A 22881-nucleotide genomic window follows, 5' to 3' on the forward strand; every position below is an offset into this window, starting at 1 on the left:
TGCTTCTGCAATATTTTTTTTAACTGATAAATTTCTATCTGAGACTTTTCTCTTCCGTACTGGTTTCTAGTTTTGCAATCAAGGACTTGGCCCCTTATTTGAGCAGAACGAAACTAGCTTTCATTATAAGCTTGCCCAGGGTTTGAAATTGGGCTGTGAGGGGTCCCAGGCAGGTTGCTCCATGGTGATCCTTTGAGCCCCCCGTCAGGAGGGCAGCAGAGAGCTCCCCTAATTGGGTAACTTCATATGTTGGCTTGGGTGATGATAGAGGAGGCAGCCTTGTGGATAGCAGGATTCTTTCTGATTAAGAGTTTATGCACCTTCCTGGGGTGTATCAGTTTAGATCTCTATGGCAATAATGACTTTAGTTCAGCAAGCGAAAAATCATGAGTTGAATGGCCAGTTTTAATCTTGCTTTGCAATTAGCATTTTTTTTTTAAGATAGGTTGATTGCTATTGTAGACTGGTTTGCAACTATGTATCCCCTTCTTAAGGAGTGTATGACTATAAAAACCCCATTAACAGGGATGTGGCTTTACAGGTATCTGTTCAAATTCTAATTGTTTTCAGACTTTTGTGTTAGAATTGGTATATTTTACTTAGTAGATGGTGACTTATGAGCTTTTGGATGGGGATAGGAATTCCAACACAGAAATCCTATTCTAATTTATTAAAATAAGTAGCTGGTGATGGGACAAACTGTTTCTGGTGTTTATGGCCATTCTTCTAAGCCTGTTTCGGGTGCCAGGGCCACCCAAGTGGGTGTCTTCAGAAGAAGCTGGGATGGAAAGTGGGTCTGGGGGCAGATGGTCTGTAGGCTGGTTTGTTGGGTCCCTGCAAGGCTGAGCTCCTTTCATAGCATGCAGTCCTCCAGCACTGCCTGAGCAGCTCTTAAAAAGGCACAGAAACTGTACCTGGAAATGCAGAAATCCATTAATTGGGTCTGAAGGCCATGAAGGTGCAGTGGAGCACTGGGGACAGAGGGTTCTGCAGCATGAAGGTGGCGGCCAGTTAACTCCAGGAGACTCCAGTCACCTCCAGTAAGGAAACAGTGGAGGACAGTCACCTCCAAGCACGTCGTTGTCTTGGTGCTGGGACGTGTTCTGCCAGACAGATGCCTTCAGCAGGGAAGCTGGTCACAGGCTGTTTTTACTGAATAAAATAGCTGCTGTTCAATGTTTTGTGGTCTGTAGGTCAGCAAGCAATGATCTTAGACTGCAAGGAAGATTTAGGTTAATATTTTGGGAACATTTTCTAGTAGTAAGGATGGTTAAGACAAAGCCCCTTTATTCCTCCTCTTGCTGCCCACCCAGTAAACCCACAACCAGTGGGAAGTTTTAAAGACCAAGTTAGGCAAACATCTGTCAGCAGCGACGCAGGCTTGCTTGATCCCACCTGGGGGCAGAAGACAGCCAAAACTTTTCAGAGGCCCCTACAGCCCTCTCTTCTTCCTGCTGCAGGACATCAGGGTAAAATCCTGGAGCCTTTAGTATGGGTTTGTTGGAATGAAACAGCAGTGTAAATAAAATTCAGACACAGGAGCATCTATTAGAAAAAGCAGGGAGTAGGGCAGGGAAAGGCAGTGCTGGGTGCCCAGGCTAGAGGAAACCCACACAGTGCCTCTCATCTGCTTCTTGGAGCGTCATAAATTTGTTCAAGGTTTATGACAGGGCCCCAAGCCCTGTGGGAAAGCCTTCTGCATTTGTTCAGGGTTGCTGGAGCCTGGAGGTGGTACCTGCCCCGCCTACCCATTGATGTGAGGTTGTTACAACAGTTTTCCCAGGGCAGTGCTCAGTGCTGTGGTTCATTACTCCTTTGCATGGAAAGGGGGCTGCCTGATGATGGCTTTGTCATGGGTTTAGGATTAATCCTCCTTCTGGACACCTTCCAGTTCTCTCAGGTCTCTCCTATCCAAGTGTGGTGAGTCCTGGCTGGACAGGTTCTTTCATTCCCCCAGCAGTCCTTTCACCTGCTTCCTCCATGGGGTTATGAGTGCCATCCCTTGTGATAGCCCCTGCAGGCCTCCATCCTCCAGTGCACTGTGTCCTGTTGAGCTTCACTGTGGCTTTTAAGCTCCATGGTGATCGTCTAAGGGAATTCCTGAAGAAACCAGTACAGCCATCTCCTGAGGGCTGTCCCAGCACAGTCCAGACCATGGACAGAAGGGGGGATGTACTGTGCCTGTCTCCTCCCAGGTGCACATCTGACCTTTGTGCCTATTTAATTTTTTGAATATTTGCATCATCTGAGCAGCACAATAACCCAAATAAAGATACAGGCTGAGTGATTTCAAGCAAGATCAGACCTGCCTTGGGCAGCTTATGCTATTGCTCCTTTGGCCAATGTTTGGTGGCCACGCCGGGGTGTCTCAGGATCATGGCATCCACTCACTTTTCCTCTGCTGCAGCCATAGATTTGTGTTTCATAGATTGTGTGGTTGGCTGGATTATAAATTATTAATGGCATGGACCTTATCGTGTTTGTCTGGAATAATTGAGCAAATAATTCTGTTTAGGTATGTAAAAAGATAGTGCAATGGCTTGTCTATCTTCAGGCCTTAAATTCTACAAGATCATTTATTAAATATTTAATCTAGAATAATTAAAAAAATACAGAAAATATATTCTACTTTGATGCATCAATATGTTCATTTGCAGAAGTTGTTCATTCCAGCAGCTTTACTCATGAATAGAAATTGGCCCAGGATAAATGAGACCTAACTTGGGTCCTTCAGTCTGGAGAAAACATGAGGCCATAACACCTGGTCTGTGACCTGTCTCTGACAGTGCTTTGGGTTATTTACATCAGTGGCAGCATTGTCATTACAGTTTAAAAACTTCTGTCCCGAACGTTTTCTACTGGGTCACAGGATCATTATCCTCTCCACCTTGACTGCTGCTGTGCCATATTCTGATGTTGATGCTGCCAAAGTAATAAAGTTTGAGGTATAAAAGGACCTTCAAATATTCAAGCATGTTTAGTTTAGTCCCTGAGCTACAGCCATTATCTTCTATTACTGTAACTGTCCAGGAGGATTCCCAAAGGAGCCAGAAACTCATGGGCAAAGCTGCAACAGGGCCCACTCATAACTGAATACATGTGGAGCCATGCAGTAAATGAATGATGATTTTATTCTGTTACTAATAGGAAACTGGGGTGCTTTTAACTTAATCTGTTAAGTCTATTGAGAGCAGCCTATGCCCTTTATAGCATTATAGCTATGAATTGCATCACTGCTGTATGTGGTCGCCACTTTGCACCCAGAGGAACCCCATGGCCTCATATATTTCTTTGCTTTGGGCAGGAGGTACTGGTGAACTGAAAGCTTTGAGCTCCCCTGCTCCCTCCCAGGCTGCTATTTTAGTTCTGCAGAAGGCAGTAAGTGAGCAGGACTGGAGGCTCCTGTTACTTTGGACATCCGTCCTTTAGCTGGCAGCAGGGTATGGGAGCAGCAGCAGAAAAAGGCAAAGCAAGCTGTTAGGCTTTCGTTGAGCGAAAGGACTCACATGGAAGTCCTGCATTATAGAGCAGGAGGGGACCTGGGGCGTGCAAAGCTCAAGAGGTTAAAACCTGGGGTGAGCTCTTTGCCATCCTCCCTGACCAAGTGCAGGGTTCAGCATCCTCTGAGCGTGTACAGACATTCAAACTTTTCATGCACTCCTGTGGACAGGGAACAAAGGCTGTCTAAACAGGAGCTAGTGAGGCAGCAAATTGCACAAGAAACCTTCCCTAATGAACTGGAAGGACTTGTCCCTTTGCCTTGGGCAGTGGCACTGCTGGCGTGCTTAGCTAGGCAGTGCCTTGCTTGGGCGGGGGCGGGAATGGGACCCATGCTCTAGAGGGAGCGGAGGAGCAGTGCTGGGTCTGGTGCTGGAAAGGTTTCCTCCTGCTCATCCATTTCCCTCTACCAGCAAGGGCAAGTGGTGAAGAAGGGGATGCTTGTGCTTCCTGAGGTGCTAGCAACTCGATCAGCACCTTAGCCATGGGGGATGCTACTGGGGGAGCACTGTCCTGCATGTGATGGCAGATCAAGGTTAGTTGCAAAGCTCTGCAGCGTGCAGTTATTTTCTTTGAACGTTTGCTTCATCTTTGTGTTGGTGGCTGCATGGTGTGGGTAAAGATCATCTGAACAGCGAGGCACAGGAGCTGGAGGTTGCCTTTAAAACCCAGAGGATCTGCAGAGCCTCATGTGGGTTAGTGCCTCCTGATGTCCTTTGGGGAGAGAAGACTTGCTCTAGCAGCCTTTGGTTAGTTCAGGGAGTGCTAACTAGGGAAAAGGAAACTGTTTAAGAAGTGACTAATAGGATGAAATGGCACGGTCTTATTCCACAGCTCGATTCTCTGAACAAACGTGGTTAACCATCTGTTGCTTGCAGTGAAGGAGTTTGGGGGTTGGTTCCTCTTGCTTGCCAGCAAGCAAGCAAGTTGATTATTTTCTGGCAAGCATTAGTAGGATGATTACTGATGGCTTTGGTGACTTCCCCTTCTGGGCGGGAGTGCCAAGGACTAGAATTTATTTGTATTGAGGTGTTTGAAGATAAAGATGAACATAAGGTGGCCTTTGTCAGAATTGCCTCAGCGACCAACTCCCCTGTCAGTTAAGTGCCGAAACACTCCTAATTACACAGTCCCTCTGGAGCCCTGGGTCCTCCTCAAACTGCTTTAGATTTGGACCAGGAAGCTTCAGCCCACACTGCCTGTGTGTTTGCATCCACCTCCTCTCCACCTGGATGCACATGTGAATTTTGGTGATGTCTTGACATACAGCCTGGCCAGGTACACATGAAAGCTCCTGCACCCTGGGCTGCTCCTGGCCCTCCAGAGGTTCCCTAGGAGACTTCATCTCCCGATGTTATCTGTTCACCCAAGATCAGACCCTGGCTTGTACACCACATTGCAGCCTCCCGTGGGATGCTTTGCAGGCTTCTCATTTCATTTGCATGCAGGCTGTGCACTGATCCAAACAGGGGCTGCTTTTCCTGCCCTCACTGTGTGAGCTTTGTGGCAAGCTGTCCCTGCATTGCCATAGGAGAAATCAGCAATAGTCCTGCTTTAAAAAACAAACCCCAAACTACAGAATAAGGCATATATTTGTATTTGTCATATGTTCAACCAGCCAGTCTGAGGTGGTGTCAGAAGCCTTCTCCACGTGGTACCTTCAGCTTTTTTCATGCATTGGCAGGTCTTCCAGGATTTGCTGAGCTTTCCCTGCTCTCCTACAGCCATTCCTGCCTCCTGCCTTCGTTGCAGTGTCCCAGCTCCCTGTCACAGCTTGCTGTTTTCTCTATTCTCTAGCTGAGGGCTGCCTTCTAGCACTGCCTCTTCTCTTGGATCAGGATGTTGCTTTAATTGCAGGGTACATGGCTTCAGCAGATTTAAGTGTGACAATATAAAATGCAAGACATGCCCCCCAGAGAGCTCCTTTAGAGCAGATCCGGTAGGCATGGAGGGGAAGGGATGTTTCGCTGACTGGCTGATTTCACAAGATGACGGCTCTTTATCTGCAGGCAGAGCTGATGAATTGAAGGCACGTAAGGACACCCTCAGGCAGGTCACTGGCAGCATTCACAGCTCTAGGGAGAGGCCAGGCTGTTGCAGTGTTCTTCCAGGATAAGCCAGTAGCACCCATTAATGAAGGCTGCCTTCATCCAGTCAGCAATCCTTGGCGTTGAGCCCTCCCTATTAGCCTGATTAATGCAGTACCTTCATTACCCAGTTCCAGCCATGCTTATTTTTATACTCATCTAGTTCTGGCTGTACTGATGCCTGTGAAAGGCAGCGGAGGGAGCTGTGACCCTGGCACTGGGGTGCATCTACTGGGAGTTGGCTTCATGAATGGTGGCTCTGGGGCGGAATCCTCCTTGGGGCTCTCGGAGTCAAAGAGCTCGTGCCAAAGGCTTGCTGTCTTGCACTTCCCAAATATGTTTTGTTTTGATTTGTGTTTTTTTTCAGAATTCCCAGTTTTGTAGACTATTAAATACGCATGTGTTGGGCAACTTGGAGAAAACCCACAATCCTTTTCTCCTCTGATTTCCCATTAACTTGGCTTCTTGTTTTTCAACTAGGTGTGCGTTCTGTTGTCTTATGCCAGAGGAGGAGCATGGGTTGTATCTTCTGCTGAACAAAGCTCCTTTGCTCCATCCTGTTCAAAGTGGTCAACATTGGGTGGGATTGACCATGCTTGACTTGAGATGACTTGGGAGCTGTTCTTCCCAGCCTAAAATAATAAATTAAAGCAAGTCAGATGGGTTGTGCTCCTGAAGTGGCCAACGGCCTTCTCTGGTACAAGGTCATATAGCTAGCAAGGTCAGATAGCTTTGGCTGCAGTGAGGTGGTGTAAATGAGTAGAGCTGGTGAGGAACTGTTCAGTCTCAACTCTCCAAAGTCTTAAATGGGGCATTGAATGCTCTCCCATTCTTTTTGGGTTTATTATTTTTATGTAATAGGATAGCATCCTGGGTGACCTCCAAATGGTCAAAAATAACCAAACCTCAGCAAAGACAGAATTATTCTTTATTATAATCCTAAATTTTGGCTTGAAGAGATCTCTGATGTTCAATTACAAGTCTTTCTGCTTATAGCTCATTTTAAATCTTCTCCCATCTACAGCAAAGGCTGAACTCTATACTTAGGACACTCTTAGGGCTGTATTGTCATACCTCAGGAGAACAAAACAACCTGCACATTACCAGCGCTGCCTTGCATCTCCTAGTAACAAATCCAGGGGACAGGCTGTTTCCACATAGTTTCCTAAAATAGGTGGTGTTACAATAACTTTAGAAGCCTTATAAACTCAAGCTGTCTCTGTTGTTTCAGATAATTTTTAACTGGGTGCTTTTCTAGAGGAATTGGTAAGCTGCAATGCACAGGGATGCTTTTTGGTCACCTGTACGTACCTGTGCAAACGACTGCTGTCCTGTACTGCGCCCCTTTGCAGAGGGGCAGTATCTGGCCCACCATGCATGTGCCCATCTATAATTCTTATCGGTGTTTAAATCTGCCCTGAGCACAGCCAGCATGTGCTGTATATATTGCTGCCTACATTTTTTTTAAGGAAGTGCTGATTTGAAAGTTTTCCTAATGGGATTTGGAAATGGTCAGTGCTCACAACTGCAGGATGGCATCGAGAGGGGGAAGCCACATCTGGCAGCGGTGACCCCACAAGCGTTTGCAGGTTGCAGACCCATCCGCACATTAGGGAACAGCAGGATTTGGGAAGAGGGGTTAGGGGAATAGTCTGGGACGTTGAAGGGTCTGCAGTGGGAAGGGTAAGGCTAATGGTCACAGCTGTGTTAGGCACTGCATGCGGGGCTGGGACAGGTCAGCTGTTGGATGCAGACATACCAAATATCAGTAAAGATGGGATGGTTCAAACTTTCAAAGCTTTTGAGATCAGTAGGTGTATAAAATACCCTATAGATGAAAGGCCTGCAAGCTTTACCTCCCCAAGTCTTCTGCTGAGCCCAACAGCATGTGTATAATTTTCTTTAATGGTTAGAAACATCTGCTGTTAAAAGTGATGCTTAATGTAGTTGGCTTCCATTTCCAGTCATTAGTTCTTTTTATGCCTTTTTTTCTGCCTAATTAAGAACCTTTTAGTACCTGATATTGTTTCCCCTGAATGTGCTACTATATCGTAATCAAGTCACTTCTTAATCTTCTCTTTGATAAACGAAAAAGATCAACCTCTTTAACTCTCTCACTTCAGACATTTTCTGCATCCCTAGAATCACTCTTACAGATCCGGTCTATATCTCCCACAGTGTTTTACTAATCTCCCTAAAATGTCGGTGTGGAACCGTTGTGGGCTCTGGAAGGACTCCCTTGGTGCTGGAAGAGGAGGGTGACCCACTCCTCACTCCAGCTCCAGGCTTCCCACACAGAGCAAGTGCAGGTTTGCCAGGCAGCAGAGACTCATCCTTGTTGATATTTATTGTTTTACCAAAATATGCCACATGTGAGTGGTGTTAGTCACAGTGAGATACTTAAGCAGCAGTGAATCCTTGTTGTTTCCCACATCAGCCAGGTAACTAGTCTGGAATCAGCATATTAATTATTCATGTTTTATGGTGCTTTTTTTGTCAGCATGTCATGCATTACTAGGTCAAAACACCTTTTGGACATCAAGGTTATTGCTTCTGTGCATTACTAATATCAAATGTGCAGAGAATAAAATCAGGTTTGCTTGCCATGACCTATTTTCCCTAAAACCATGTTGACTGGTGTATATGTGTGCCCTTCAGTTCTCTGCTTTGTGAATCCAGCACTGCCCTTCTGTCTTGTATAGATGTGTGGATAGCTGTCCACTTCAGGCCATACCTCTGCCTTCGTGGATATTCAAGCAGAAGACTCTTCCAGTCTTCTAAAATCTTCTCTTGAGAATGAACATCAGCATAGAGCAGTTTTCTTAGCTCTCTTAGATCTCTTGGATGCAAAATTATTCAGATTTGCCAAATTTAAATATCTTCTGGTGCCGGTAGATGTTGTTGAATATTATTCTCAATTGCTAATAAGTTGGAAATGCTTCATCCTCGTAATGAGTGTTATCCTGCTTCTTACCAAATGTTCAGTGACAGTAATTACAGCACTTCTGCTGTGTCAGTCTCATTAACAGCTTTACCATCTCCACCCAGTGATGGACCTCTGTCCTCTCTAGGTTGGCCTTTGTCCCTATTGCCTTCGACTGGTCCTTCCTAGTGCTCCCCAAGGGACTTCATCCTGAAGTTCCTTTGCTGTCATATGGTTTAAGCACTTCACAGCTTCTCATTTCAGTTGGTTGACATTGGTGTGCTGAGCTCTGATATTTGCTGATTTTATATTTCTAATGGTGCCCTCCATTTGCATAGCAGCCACCTTCACTTACAGCTGTCCTGTTCGCTCTTCTTTGAGGAGTCAGTTTAGTTTCAGAGCTGTCATCTACATCCCTGTTTTCTTTGTATTTTTCAGTATTTCCCCTAGTCAGATTTCCTGGGGTGAAGGAGAGCAGCGTGCTCTGAGCAGCCAGTCTCAGGGTATTCAAGAGAGCACAGCTTTACCTGCCCATGTATTAGGGTATAACGGTGACTTCAGCATTCCCACAAGGTGAGCTGGAACTAGTTTTCAATAATTTGGGTTTTTCTCTTCTCACTGATAGACATTTCATTTTGCTAGTTACCCAGACTGTTAGTGGTGATGAAGAAGTAGTAGGATAAATTATTCTTTTCATATTCTTGCTCCTGTTTCTGTACTGTTTTCTGAGCATCTTCCTCCTGCATGGTGAGTCTGCAGGCAAGAGGAGGAGCATCTACAGGACGGTGATGCAAGCCAACTGGGTAGTCCACCATTTCATGTATGTCTTATTTGCCTGGTACTCCATCAAATCAGAACTTTCAAGGGTTGGATTAGTAAAGATTTATGCTGAGGCTTTTCTATCATCCTTTCTGTTTCTTGGGGTAAGGATCTTTGGCAAGATGACTTGGCCCTTTCTCTTTACTATCTTCCCTCCAGGATCCTTTAAGTTGTTTTTGATCTGTGTAATACACACGTTGTGTCATCGGTTGCATCAATAGAGACTGGTCAGGCAATTTGTGATTATCCCAACTCAATTTACATTTCAAATGCTTTCTCTGGGGGCGTGCAGCCCCATAGTATTATTTCCTGCAGCTTTCTCCTCCTTGGGACAGACATTCCTCAGCAGTTGTTCACCGAGTCAATCAGAGCAATTTGATGGTTTCTATCCCATCTGAAAGCCCCTGCCTTTTTTCTGTCTCAGTTGCATAAGCCAGGTTTGTTGTGGAAAGAGAAATCTTCAATGATCATGTTGTTCCCCAGCCCCTGAGCTCAGGAAGATCCTGGTGGGCTTGTCCATGAGCCATATGCAGCTTGCATGGCTGCGGGACCCAGGGATGATACCCTCCATCTCCTGCACAAGCCTTGGCCAGGGGCAAAGCAGGCACTGTATGTGGTGTGGGGAGGGGGTGAACCAGCAAAGCTGGAGCTGTGAGCTGTTTGGTATTCACCAACAGCACTTGCTTTTCGTTAAAACTGGCAGACAGTCAAGGGCAATCAATTGAAATCCCTCAATATTTGTTTGGTTGTTTGGAATTTTATGCAGAAGAGTGGCAAAGTATTTTTCCTATTCCGGAAAATAAGCTAAGTCTTGTGCCAGGCTACAATAAATACAGACTATACAAAACCAGGAGTGTGGAGCGTGTCCTTTCCCATATACCTTGTGGTTGTGGTCTCTTAAAATCTAGATGCAAACAGCCCTGACAGTGAGTCTGGGAAGATTTTCTCTTCCCCCAGTTTCCACCTTGCCAGAGGGTCTTCAAGTGTGGGTAAGGAGATTATACAGAGAGGGGAGATTTGCGTTTCTTGGATACTGGAAACTTTGCAGGAAGAGAAAACCTGAATAGAAGGGATTGGTTCTCTCTTAATCGGAGCGGTTGGGGATGGTGGGCAAAGCTGACAGGATTTCAGGAGACACTCTCCTGAAATAGAATAGTGGGAAGAAATTCCAGGGGATATGAAAGCAAAAATAACACGGGGAATTCTGTATGTCAGAAGAGAGACAGCAAGACCATAAGAAATCGTAAAAACTAAAGCAATATTTTCAGGAACTAAATATAATGTGGCTCATTTGGAATGGCTTGGAGAAACAACTATGTAACACAATTGCTGGGGAAAAATTCAGGCTGCTTTTCACTCGGCTCTGAGTTAAATACTCAAGCAGAGGCTGGTGGGTATAGTGACGTGAGAGCTCAGCAAGCACAGTGAAGGCTGAGAAGAGCACAGAGTTGATATGCAACCAGGATTGTAAGGCAATAGGAAGAGTTTTGCTGGAGACTAAGAGGCAACGTAGAGCTCTCTGCAACCCGGTGAGCCAGCCAGGTGCTCGGTAGAGAGATGAAGAGGGGCATAGTGGTCAGGTGGAGATTTGTTCATGTACCCCCCCTTTAATATTAATCCATCTTTCCTAGTTGATCTGAATTTCCTCTATTTTAAAAAGTTTATTATTTGAAGGCTGGGCTTTGAGTCCTCCTGGGGAGGGGACCCGTAAGGAGGGGTTCAGGGCACATCTGCCTCCCATCTAGGGGACCCATAGTCCTGTCCTGTCACAGGACCTGCCAAAACATCCAACTGCATCTCCGCAGGCAGGTCCTGTGAGCACAAAAAGGTTAAAACATGCCTGTGGTTAGAGTGTAGTGGGGAAAACCCCTGTAGCCACGTTATGAATCAGTTGTGCAGCATCTGTGCCTCCACCTGGAGGACCAAAAGGCCATACAGACCTGAAGACATGGGGCTGGGAGAGGTGATGGGGTGGTTAATGTGTCTGCAGCAGGGATTAAGCCTTAGAGGTGGTCCAAAACACTGGGATGAGGAGTCAGCTCTTGAAATTAAAGGCAGGAAATCTGCATCTCATGTGGTGTGTTCTGGCCTGTGGGACTTCCAGCCCCAGGAGAGCATGAGGGGCTGGGAGCTGTCAGGTGCTGTGCATGCAGCACCCCATGCCGGGCTCTGGGTCCACTTGTCCTGGATGCTGCTCTGTTTTTTGGGGAATGCTTTGGTCCTTTTTGCCACCTTAGTTATGCTGACTGTGCTATATATTAATATTTGCACAGCCGCTGAGCAACCTCAGCATTCCTCATATGGGAAGGCTCACAGCTTTCATATGACCTCTTTAATTAACTTAATTCAGACATTAGTGTATCCCAGGGAATGTGTCTCAAGGGGGGGAAGTCTTTCATTTATCACCACTTAGCCAGGGAGCATTGTAGTTTCATTTGCATCCAAAAGCTCATCATGGTGAGAGTGGAAAATTAACTGTTTACTCCCCAGTCAGTGCTTTGCAGCGCAGATACATCACACGTGGAGAACCCACTCCCTGCTGTTCCTTACGGGCTGCAGCACCAAGTTTTTGGGTGGGATATCACAACTGCTGCACTGAGTCCAAAAAAGCCATGTCTGCTGGCCGTGGGGAAGCATCGGGCATGTCATGGTGGCTTTTCCCCCAGGGAGGTACCCAGCACCAGTGGGCAGTGTGCTAGTGTTGGGGAGCATTGCAATCGTACATGTGCATTATAGCAGCATCCCTCTGTATAGCTATGCTGGACCTCCTGCCAGCCCTCTGCTTCTCTCTGAGGTGCCCTGGCTGTTTTCTAGCTCTGGTCCCCAGGCAGGAGGAAAAAAAATGGGCTTTAGGGAGGCGGTGGGGCTGGGAACGCTTGGAAAAACCCCTCTCCCGCAGGACAGGCATGAAATGCGCTGCCTGCAGGCAGAGCCTTGTGGCTAGTAGGAGCTTTATAGCAGAAGCCTTGGAAGCAAACCAATGCTAATTAAAGCTTGCTTTTGCACTGGCATGTTGTGCTGTGGGTACCTGTGACAGATGGAGTTTGATTGCCGTGACTGAAAGATACTTCCGTGAAGAATATGGTACCAAAATGTTTTCTGGGGGTTGATGCCTTGTTCCTCTAGCTACATAGGGTTTGTTTAGGAAAACCCAAGGGTGTGCTGGGGCTGCGGGCACTGCTCACTGCCCATGTTGTCTCCTTGTCTCACAGGTGAAGGAATGGTTGTGCTTGAACTGCCAGATGCAGCGGGCGCTGGGGATGGACATGACCACCGCTCCTCGCTCCAAAAGCCAGCAGCAGCTGCACACTCCTTCGCCATCCCTCTCCCACTCTCCGGCCAAGCACCCACCACCCCCAGGTGTGGATAAGTCCCTGCTGGCTGCCCGTGCCCTGCTGCCTGAGCCACCCAAACCTCACCCCATGATGCCGCAGAGGGAACCACATGGCCAAGGCCAGCCAAAATCTCAGGAGGCAGCCAGGTCCTCCCCGCAGCATCAGCAAGCTAAGCCTTCCTCCTCTGAGCAGAGAAAGACAACAGGAGATGGAGGGGCAAAGCCTGCTGCCCCAACCCCTGGGGCTGGACCACAAGAGCAGCCCCAGGAGGGCCTCACAGGGAAGCTCTTTGGCTTTGGGGCATCCCTTCTGACCCAGGCAAGCACACTCATGTCTGTCCAGCCAGAGGCCCCCCCTCCAAGCCAGCCATCTCCTGGCAAAGTGCCTCCAAAAATCGTCTTCAGTGATGCCAGCAAAGAAGCTGGTCCCAAGGCCCCAGGGGCACAGTGCCAGGCTGGTGCTGCACTGGCCACAAAGCTGGGCAAGCCGGAGCAGGGTGTCAAGCCAAAGGAAGTGCCGAAAGCAAGAGTCTCATGCCCCCTCTGCAAGGCGGAGATCAATGTGGGCTCTGGCGAGCCCCCCAACTACAACACCTGCACAACCTGCCGGCAGCAGGTCTGCAACATGTGTGGCTTCAACCCCACCCCTCACCTGATAGAGGTAAGGGGGTTGGCAGGGGTGGGCGCTTTCCAAGCTGAGGCTTGGTGCTCTCACTTAAAATGGAGAAAAGATGGTGCATTTTCTTTCAAAGATTTAAAAAAGCCTTTAAGAAGCTCCTGAAACAAGGTCTCTCCTAGCGGAAGCCCCAGGGTTGGAGGATATGGTCCTCCACCTCTTGACAAAGGCATGAATTTCATACGTGTACACTGATTTCATGCTGGTTTCATGTGAGGAGCAGAGCAAGGGCTGGCCATTGTTCAGGGCACCTTCAGCAGTGCCCACTGCTCCCTAAAGGTGTCCAAGGAGTCAGTGGACATGGAGAGGAAATAAAAGTAGGTCATGCAGGTGCCAGAGTCACCAACACACATCCTCCTACTGGTGCTGTAGATGGATGCCTTGGCCAGACTTGGGAGGAGACTGGTCAAGGATGTCTTGCAGCTCCTGCATTCTCAGATGGTGAGGATGCAAGGAAAATGGTACGGGGCAGGAAGGTGGCAGGACCTCAGCAAGAAGATTTCAAATCATCTCAGGGCATCGAATGTCCAGTTGGAGTTTGCTGCCCTCTCCAGATGGCATGGGCCCTGTGCCATTGTGCCTGCAGGCAGGGTAGGGGAGTGGGATGAGCAGAGGATGGATGTGGAGACATCCATGGTGCCATTTGGATATGAATTGGCTGCAGATCGTGCAGCCTGCTGAGATGGAGTGCAAGGAGAGGAGGGGGTGGAGGTGGTCCAAGGTCCATCCAGTCTCACCAGCTGTAGTCTAGGAGGTCTCTGAATTATTGTGATGCCTACCCAGATCATCTTCCCAAGCACCAAGAAGGCACATTAGCCAACTCTAGCCACAGATACCTGGAGAGGAGAGTGGTACAACTGTGGCTTAGCTGGAGCATTATCCTCTTCCCTCCTCCCCCCTTGCTAGCTAGGGAGGGAGATCTTCCAGACCCTTGGAGAAGACCTCAGTTAAAGTCTAGACCCCCACTCCCTCCTCTACAGGCGATTTGAGGCTGTTATGAGAGGATGCCCAGGGCTTTCTTCTGGAAGCGCTGCATCTCGCAGCCAGTAAGACACAAAACTGATATAATCAGCATATGGAAAAGTGAATGGGAACTTTAAATGACAAGAAGTAGAATTGCTAATCTTGGCTCCATTCCATGGCAGATAATTACATTTTATGTCCCTAGCTCCTCCCTGCAGTTTCAATTATGCCCAGTAATTTTTCTCTTCTTCCTGAAGCTGCTGCTGTTTATGGTCACGTTCATAGCAGAGGAGAGCGCTCTCCTGGTGTGGTGCACAGTGTGCATGTGGAGATGTAAACCCATCAGATGGCCACCTCCATGTACATAGTGCTGTTTTTGACTGAAACGCTTGTTGCTCCTACCACTGCTTGCTTCCTACCCTGAGGGCCTGAGTGAGAAGAGGTGTCCAAGTGTTTTGTAGTCTCTTGGGTAGGGCTGAAGCCCTGTGTTGGCGTGCCGCTGGGCAATGATGTGTTTCCAGGCTTCAGAAAGCTCATGGGTTGATGAAATGGCTTTAATGTGCTCCCCTTGGAGCCCAGCTGTTAATTAATTAGAGAATTAATATGAGGTTGGGTTGTACCCAGTAACATGGTGCTCTCTGCAGGTAGCGTGGAAAGGTAACCTCCCCCCACTGGTTGTCTCCAGGGTCACTGGCTGACACCTGGGATTAAATTTCAGAGTTTGAAGGCTCCCTCAGCTCTTGAGTAAACACCTTCAGACACCCTTAGCAAACTCACCCTTGCACATACGTCTGTCTTAGGGTTTCCTGTCGCTGCTCATCACTGAAATATCCACATGCCTTCCCATAGGGTGAAGACCTACAGTGCAGTCCCACCTGGGCTTTGTGGTGTCTTGGGCTTTATTTCCCTTTACACAGAACCATTTTCCAGCTCAGAATAGATCACTCGGTTTATGGGGTTTATTTCTTTTTTAACAGTTGATGAGCTATGAATGTTCTTAACAAACACTTTCTGTGAAAACGAAAACATTGCAAGATCTGTTAATGCAGTCAGGCTTTAGGTTTGCTTGATCGTCTGAGAAAATTGCTCTGTAGTCTGATCCTTTTTTTGCCTGCAACTCACGTGAACTAATCCCGAGACCTGTGATTCACACAAATACTGGAACTCGCTCTTTCAAGTAGCAAGGCTTGATCTGCTAATTCCTGTACGAATTAGGACCTTGAATGTAAACAGCCCTTGGAAGCTGCATGAAAACTAATGAGGAGATTTGAGCTGAGGATGGGTATGTGCAGAGGAGCACGAGCTGTGGGTGAGATGGGCAACATCCTCTGTATGTACTGCTGGAGCCCAGGCAAAGTCTTCACCCCTGGCTTCAAACAGTGTGAGTCACAGAGAAGGAGAGGGCATGGGCCATGGTGACCTGGTTTTTGGAGGAAGAATGGAGTTTTGCAGCAAAATACTGCTAAAAGAATCCATTTTCTGCAAATAAAGTTGTATTATCACTGCAAGCAGTTGAGGCTTTGTCAGGGTGTTGGAGGTGGGCTGCATGTGATTATAGTTTCATAGAAAAACTGTGTAACCATCTTGGGAAGGGAAAAAACCTAAATAATATTTGCAACCTCATACAGGACAATTATTTTCACTAACTAGATCATCTCCTCTCCCAGAGAGGCAGTAATGAACTTGCACTGAGGGAGACTACTTTCCCGGTATCGGTGTGGGCTGTCACAGCTCAGTGGGAAACATGACCCGGACTGAGACTGGAACTTGTTGGGGGGCCTGGATAGACCCCAGTAGTATGATGGGAGCCGGGGGGCATACTGGCAGCACCACTTCCCTGGGAGGCCCTAAGCTCATTGGTGGCATCATGCATAATGCTGAGGGTGAAGGGCATCCTAACACCCATTAACCCTCGTCCTTCAGCATGTGCTTACCTCCAAATTCATCACAGCTGTTGAGGAGTAGTCCCTGCAAGTGGCTGAGGTGCTGCTCAGCAGCAGGGGGATGCAGGGGGTGTTGCTGTCTGATGATTGTTGTTATGAAATGGAGAGAAGAAAATTGAGAGTGAAATGTGGAAAGAGGAGAAGTCTTTTGCCCCTATCTGCAGCCCCCTAGAAGTTCTGATCTCCCTGGAAAGATGCACTATTACATACCTATGGTATTTCCATCCCTATCCCACTCATGATCTAAAGATGGAGTCAGAGGCTCTGTGTCCCTGTTGTCCCCTCACCAACCCCTGCAACCGCCTGGGGAGGTATCCAAGGAGCTGCCTCCTCCTCAATGCTTCATTCAGCAAAGCACACTCAAACCTAGCAAAAGAGAAGAAAATACTAAAATTCCTTTTTTTTCCTGTGGACTCATTGGCTGAGTTGCATAGGTGCTGAGCCAGCAAAGAAAAATGGTGACTTGCACTTCCCTTGTTGTCTTTGCACTGCTGTGGGCTAAGTGCTTGTGCAGTCTGGTCCAGCTGAAGGTTGCTCCAAGAGCATTCCTCCTGTGAGCAGCTGGGTGGTTCCTCCAAGCCCAGAGCTCCCATTAGATCCACCAGCAGGGCTGGCTTTCCTTCGGCCCTGGGTCTCAGAGAGTTTCTGGGCGTGATCAGAAGATGGTGGTGAGGACTGGGAGCCTAGGACACTTGAAGAGTTCAGGTACAAGCATGGCATTTTGGCAGCACATCCCAGGGGAAGCATGTGGGCTGTGGTGGCCCATGGCTCTGGAGGCTGTAGATGACCAGCAGAGAGAGGAAGCCCAAAAGCATGCCTTATCTCCTTCTTTTGCTTGTACACCATGATACACATTACCCAGCTTTAAATAAGTTGTTTATGTGAATTACCAGAAGTACAGGTGCCTGGAGCTTCCTCCCACCTCATCACACCTCCTCCAGGAGCCAGCTCCTGGGAACAGCACCATGAGCTGTTCCCACCAAGTCAGAGCTGGCACTTTTGGGTTCTCCCAAATTCCCCACAGCCTCAGCCTGGTGACGTGCTGGCAAGAAAGAGATTTCCTTTGCAGGAAGACTGAGTGCTGGACTGTTTCACTGGGGATTTAAGAAATCATGCCTGTTTACAGCAGAGTCTAAGGGAGCAAGTGATCTGGCAAGAGTTGGCTTGGAGCATGATTGTCCTGTGCTGCACAAAGCTCTTCCAGTAACCCTGACTGACCCCAATTGACTCCAGGGATTTTGTGTTAAGGAACAAATGAACTATGCATGTTGTGTTACTAAATAAGCATGACAAGATGCCCTTTTGCCTAATTAACCATCCTGAAATAGGAGTTGTGACAAGTTTTATTGAAGAATGCTGCTGATCCCTGGGTGCCAGGCTGTGATGACCCCCAATGGGTGCCTTACGCTCAGGAGGGTCCTCTTCCTGATATGTGGTACCTGCCACGCAGCGTCCACATCCTAAAATTACATTTGTTTTTTTTGCTTTCCCCATGTGTTACAAAAAGCAACCTTTTTATAAAGCTTGTGTTGTCATGGGTGTGCTGCTGCATCTCCCTACCTGGTCTCACCAGTGAATGCTGTTACATTCCTTATTATATGCATGCAATATATGTATATATATGCATTATCCTGGATGTGATGTCACAAGTCAACAAGATGCAGGAGCAGCGTTTGCCTGGGTCCTTTGTGGGATGTGTTCTCCTTTCTGCTGCTGCCCTTGTCTGGCATCCAGGTACAAACAAGCCCATTCAGATGGCGTTCTTGCAGACCTCTTGTGAATCACCATGTTGAATACTTTCTGGAAAGCCCTGAGCTTCTCTCTCCATCACACTCCAAGACCTCCCATTGGGCAAAATTGGGTGCTGAGCAGAACAGGTATGATGATGTGCTGCAGCTCAGGTTCAAGATGCTGACGTTGAGGATGGGGCTGTGCCTGCCCTACTTGCAGGAGCAAGCGTGGCCGCTCCTGAGCCTGGATGCAGGGAGGAATGGCTGCAAAAAAGGGAGTTAAATTAGATGGAAAAACCTCTGTGAGATCAGCCTTTGTGCAGAACAGGGTGTCATTGCTGGCAGCCAGAGGATGGGTTAGAGAAGGGGGGACAGAGAAAAGGTTTTGTGCCAAAATTGTTTTGGTGTTGGCACATAAATTTCATAGAAGGGGGAAAAATCAAGTGGGGAGGAGTGCTGGCCTCCTGCCTTACCTGCCCTCGCTGCAGGTGGCAGCCAGCAGCCATAAGCTCATGTTCAACTCCTGGTGTGCTATGCCCCCCTGCCCCCTTCCTGAGGGTCCCTGCTCTCGCTGGGAGTGGAATTAGCCAGTAGCTCCTGGCCAAAGAGGATTAGCCAGGTTAAGAGAGTGCCTCTAGCTCAGCACTATCCCAGTACAGAAATCCCAGCCCCAGTCTGGTGTCTGGGGCCGTGCACAGCTCCCAGGCAGCCCTGCTGCCTCCTTCCATGGGGCAAAACAGGATATAGGTGCCTTAACAAAAACCTGCCTCCTGAAGCGCAGGCAGTGCCTATGTTGAGGCTCCAGCAGCTCGCTGCACCGGTGAGCCCTTGTCTTTCTTGTGTATGATGCTGTGTACAAAATCCTTCCCAAAGCATCATCTGCCTGTGTGCAATGATGGGGCAGATGGGTGACAAGCAGGGACAGGCGTTTAAAGTTTGCAGGCATCATTTTTCCATAGGAATCCACATTCTGTTATTCCTACTGGGCTTGGAGGGCTGAAGCATACTGACAGACACGCTCTGTGGCCCGTAATGTAGCAGGGAGCAGCTGTTGTCAGTCACCCCTTTGAGGCTGTTTTCCCTGAAATCGGGCATCCTGCAATGACAGCTTGGCAGGGTCCCCAGGGCTCAGCTGGATGCTGAGATGGCCAGGTTGCCTCTCCAGGGACAGGAGGGAGGAGCAAGGTGCCACGCTGAAGGCTGGGCAGTGGGTTAGACCCTGGAGTTTCCCATGGGAGGAAGAGGTAGCCAGACATGTGGGTCACAGAGTGCAGCAATCGCTGGCTTTCTCCTGAATTTTTATGTAGAAATAATGATTTAAAAAAAAATACCCTAGCCCCAGGGGTATAAATATTCAAGGCAGTCACATAAACTTAAGTCAAACCAAGAGCACTGTGTATGACAGTTCAAGATGAAGTCAGCTTCACTGGTGTGAGCTCTCAAATCCCTTTATGGATTGGTAATTAACAGCTTGCTGTGACTCAGGAGTTTTCTGTGCTGCTTAACCTGCTGTAATTAAGCTGCTGCTGGGCTGGGCAATGCCAGGCTCCCACCAGCTCCTCCTGCAAGTATGGGGACTGAAGCAGGGCTGGGGGTCAGTGGCGATGTGTAACCTGGCAGACTAGTCTGAGTTAAGAGTGGAGTCCCATCAGATGGGGGATGTACAGTGTCCACAGGTGTCCCACCCATGCAATCCATGTTTCTGTGGCTGTCACAGCCCCTCTGGACCACACTGCTTGTTTTTCTGCATAATCCCATTAGATGTTACCTCTGTGTCTGCTGCAGACCCTTGTCTTCTGCTGGTCATGTCTTTGGAGGTTCTAGGACTACGCTAAACACTGGGCTCCACCTTGCTGAGCCTGCTCTCAGCTTCTGACCACTTAGAAAATTATATTAAGAACTGCTGTTCCTTTCTTTAATCAGAAAAAAAAATCTCAGAGCTCCAGATTCCTTTCCTCCTTTAGATGCAATTATATTATTAATGGACAAATGTCAGCTGTATGTGAACCCTGCTGATTAATGCTTCAGAGGAAGCCGCTGCCTGCACCTGCAGATTGTTTTCAATGGTTCATAAAACCAAACTATATATTCAGAGGGGTGACAGTGGCTGAGTGAAGTAAGGGATTTCTGCCTTCCTCCCTTCTAAATGAAGATATATTTGAAATGAATGATGCTTCTCTGATGCCAGGCTGGTTTTCCAGAGCATATTTGCTGTGTCCTAGAACTTGGAGCCACTGCCTGTTTTATTGCTGTGTTCCTGGGCTAGCAAGCTGCCTGGGCCAGCAGTGCCAAGGTGTCCTCCTGAGCTGTCTTGTTGGGAAGGCCAGCAGCTATGTCAAGAGCAAAGCCCAAGTGCTTACCATGGAACAGCCAGTGCAAAGATTCATGCTGAAAACAGGGAGACCTCTGGCTTTTGGGGTATCAGTATTGCTGCTGTGGGCCAGCTGGAGGTCAGGTGGATACCAGGGCAGATGTGATACCTGAGCCTCCATCATAGATGTCCTTCTCAACAGCCTGTAAGAGTGCAGGAAGCTGACAGACCAGCTCTTAGAGCCACCACCTTGGTGCAGGGTGGGTGGCTGCCCACACTGCTGCCTCAGTCCCACAGGCCCTGTGTGCCAGCTGCTGCCCAGGCATGGCAGCCTGCTCCCAACAACCACCTGGGGTGAACAAGACCCATGGGCCAATATTCTCCAAGTGGGTGCTACAGGCAAACCTGCAAGACCTGACATCTTAATGTGAATTGTAGCAGCATTGTTCACTCCCATCAGTGGCAAACCACCACCCATTGCTCCTCCAAAAGGTAGTGATGTGTGGGTGGGCACGAGGTAGTACCTGCAAGCCCTGGGGGAACAGGGGGACTTCTCTGGCTCTGCTGAGCTGGGCCAGCAATATGAGCCTACGGAAGGGAGGCTCTGTTGATTCCTGACATGGTTTAGGCTGGGAATGGGAAGGGCAGCTGATACTGCCATATTAGGCAGCAGCATGGATTTAGTTCTACTGTAATTAATGGTGAAACTTTATGTGTGTGGTATTGGTCATGGTGTTTCCTAGAAAATACCAAGGAATGGTTATGGTGAATGTTTTTTGCCCGTATAACATGGTTAGGTCTTCATGCCAACTCCTGCCCCCTGCTAAGCTTTGATTGTTTTTCCCAGCAGACACTTATTTTGGTAGTTATTGCAATTCTGCTTCTAAGGGGTGGTGGTATTGTTTCTGAAACTTTCATGGAACAGACTCATCCTTCAGAAACCTGCCTGAGCTGTCCTTAAGGAGATGGAGGGCACGGCTACATTGCAGCGGGGACGTGCAGACAAACATACAGGGCTATCACTGCAAAAGGTTTTGATATTCTCACAAGTCGGGTGCCATGAATATTAAAATTCACCAGCCTGGAAAGGGCCTGAGTAACTTTCCATCTCCCAGCTGAGGTTTCACAGTTTGGAGCTGCCCCAGGAAACACTGAGAGAATATCAATAACTGCCCTAATGTACCTTGTTAGGGACTTCCTTGACCTTGAGAAGCTTTGAAAAGAGTTACTGTTGTACAGATGAAAGGTTGAAGGCAGCAAAAATAGGCAAGGTAAAAGCACAGAGGGGAAGCAGGACAAGCTAGAACTGCCATAGTGCTTTATGGATATCAGAAAGGTTTTTATAAATAAGGGTCAGAAAGCAAAAAAAATCCAGTTCATTCCCTAAATTCAGTTGTACCTGGTTCTAGCACAGGATTTTCTGCATTTTGTCTTCAAGTCAGACCTGGCAGCTGTGCTGCTGGGGCAACCCTGGAGCCCCACGCCTCAAGAAGCCCCGTGCCTCTTTGCTAACTTGGGCGGTGTTGACGAAGTCCACTGCAGGACCAGCTTGAGACATGTCCTTATGACTTGTCAGATGAGCCCTACTCGCAGGGAGTTTATGCAGACCTCAGTGGACACCTTGTTCAGACAGACAGTTGGCATGGGGGCAAAGCAAGAGGTTCCCATGGCAGCCTCCTAAAGGCATGCCAGATGCAGCAAAGAGCCTGGGATGCTAGAGGAAAGCAGGGGAGGTGTGGGGTCTCTCAGCAGGACAGGGAAGGGTGTGTAGCCTTGTTCCTGATCCCACTGCATCTTGTATTGAATAATCTATGGCTAAAGAACCTCAGGAGCCATCCCCAGCGTGAGGACTGGCACCCAACATCAATAGGTTATCGCCATCTCTACCCTGGGAGGAGCAGTGGTGGGATCAGAGGGGTCTGGGCTGGAGCTGCTCAGTGGCCTCCAAACATGCTAAGTAGGATTACAGGCTAATTCTGCTCTAGGGGCAGTGTCGCTTGGATCATGTCTCTGATGCTCAGCTTGGCAGGATGACTTGTTGGGGACTGGTAGGATGCAGTAGTACCGACCCTTGAATCAAGGCTGCTTGGCAGGGTGTGTGGGCTCCTGTGTCACGAGACCTCTCCCCTGCCCACAACAGGGGCTGCTGATGGAGATAGAGAACATCTGCCTGTGGTGGACACTGCTTTTATGAAGACAAGAAGTCTGTGAAGGGAGTCAGGTTGGAAGGGATCTTTGGAGCAGCGTGATCTGAGCAACACTGTGAGGACTGATGGTGAAGGTGCACAGTCCCCGGGCAGGTACCAAAGGCGGATGGTGAGACTGGTGGGACCATGTAAATCAGAGTCTCAGTCTGAAAGTGCGGTGGGCAGAGAGAGAAACAGCTCTTTTATCTTTTAGCTGTTCAGCTCATGTTTCCCACCCCCTGGGAGCAGGCACAGATTATCCTGATGTGCTTGTAGGCCATTATACAACCTGGAGCTTTCTCTTTTTTTTTTTTTTCTTTTTTTTTTCTTTTTTTTTTTTTTTTATAACATGCCGTGTTAGTACTTTATTTGGGAACATGTTGGGACACTTAATGTAGTGTTTAATTGGCT

General features: G+C 48.1%; 1 protein-coding gene across 1 annotated transcript in view; it reads left to right on the plus strand.

The window, feature by feature from the left end:
* BSN (bassoon presynaptic cytomatrix protein) overlaps positions 1–22881 on the plus strand; it is a 106249-nt gene that overhangs the window by 37769 nt on the left and 45599 nt on the right. The window contains exon 3 of the mRNA XM_064454145.1: positions 12540–13322. Within this exon, the coding sequence (XP_064310215.1) occupies positions 12540–13322 (783 nt within the window). The remainder of the gene's footprint in view (positions 1–12539; positions 13323–22881) is intronic.

Source organism: Phalacrocorax carbo, chromosome 6 (assembly GCF_963921805.1).
Source record: "Phalacrocorax carbo chromosome 6, bPhaCar2.1, whole genome shotgun sequence".
NCBI classification, from domain to species: domain Eukaryota; kingdom Metazoa; phylum Chordata; class Aves; order Suliformes; family Phalacrocoracidae; genus Phalacrocorax; species Phalacrocorax carbo.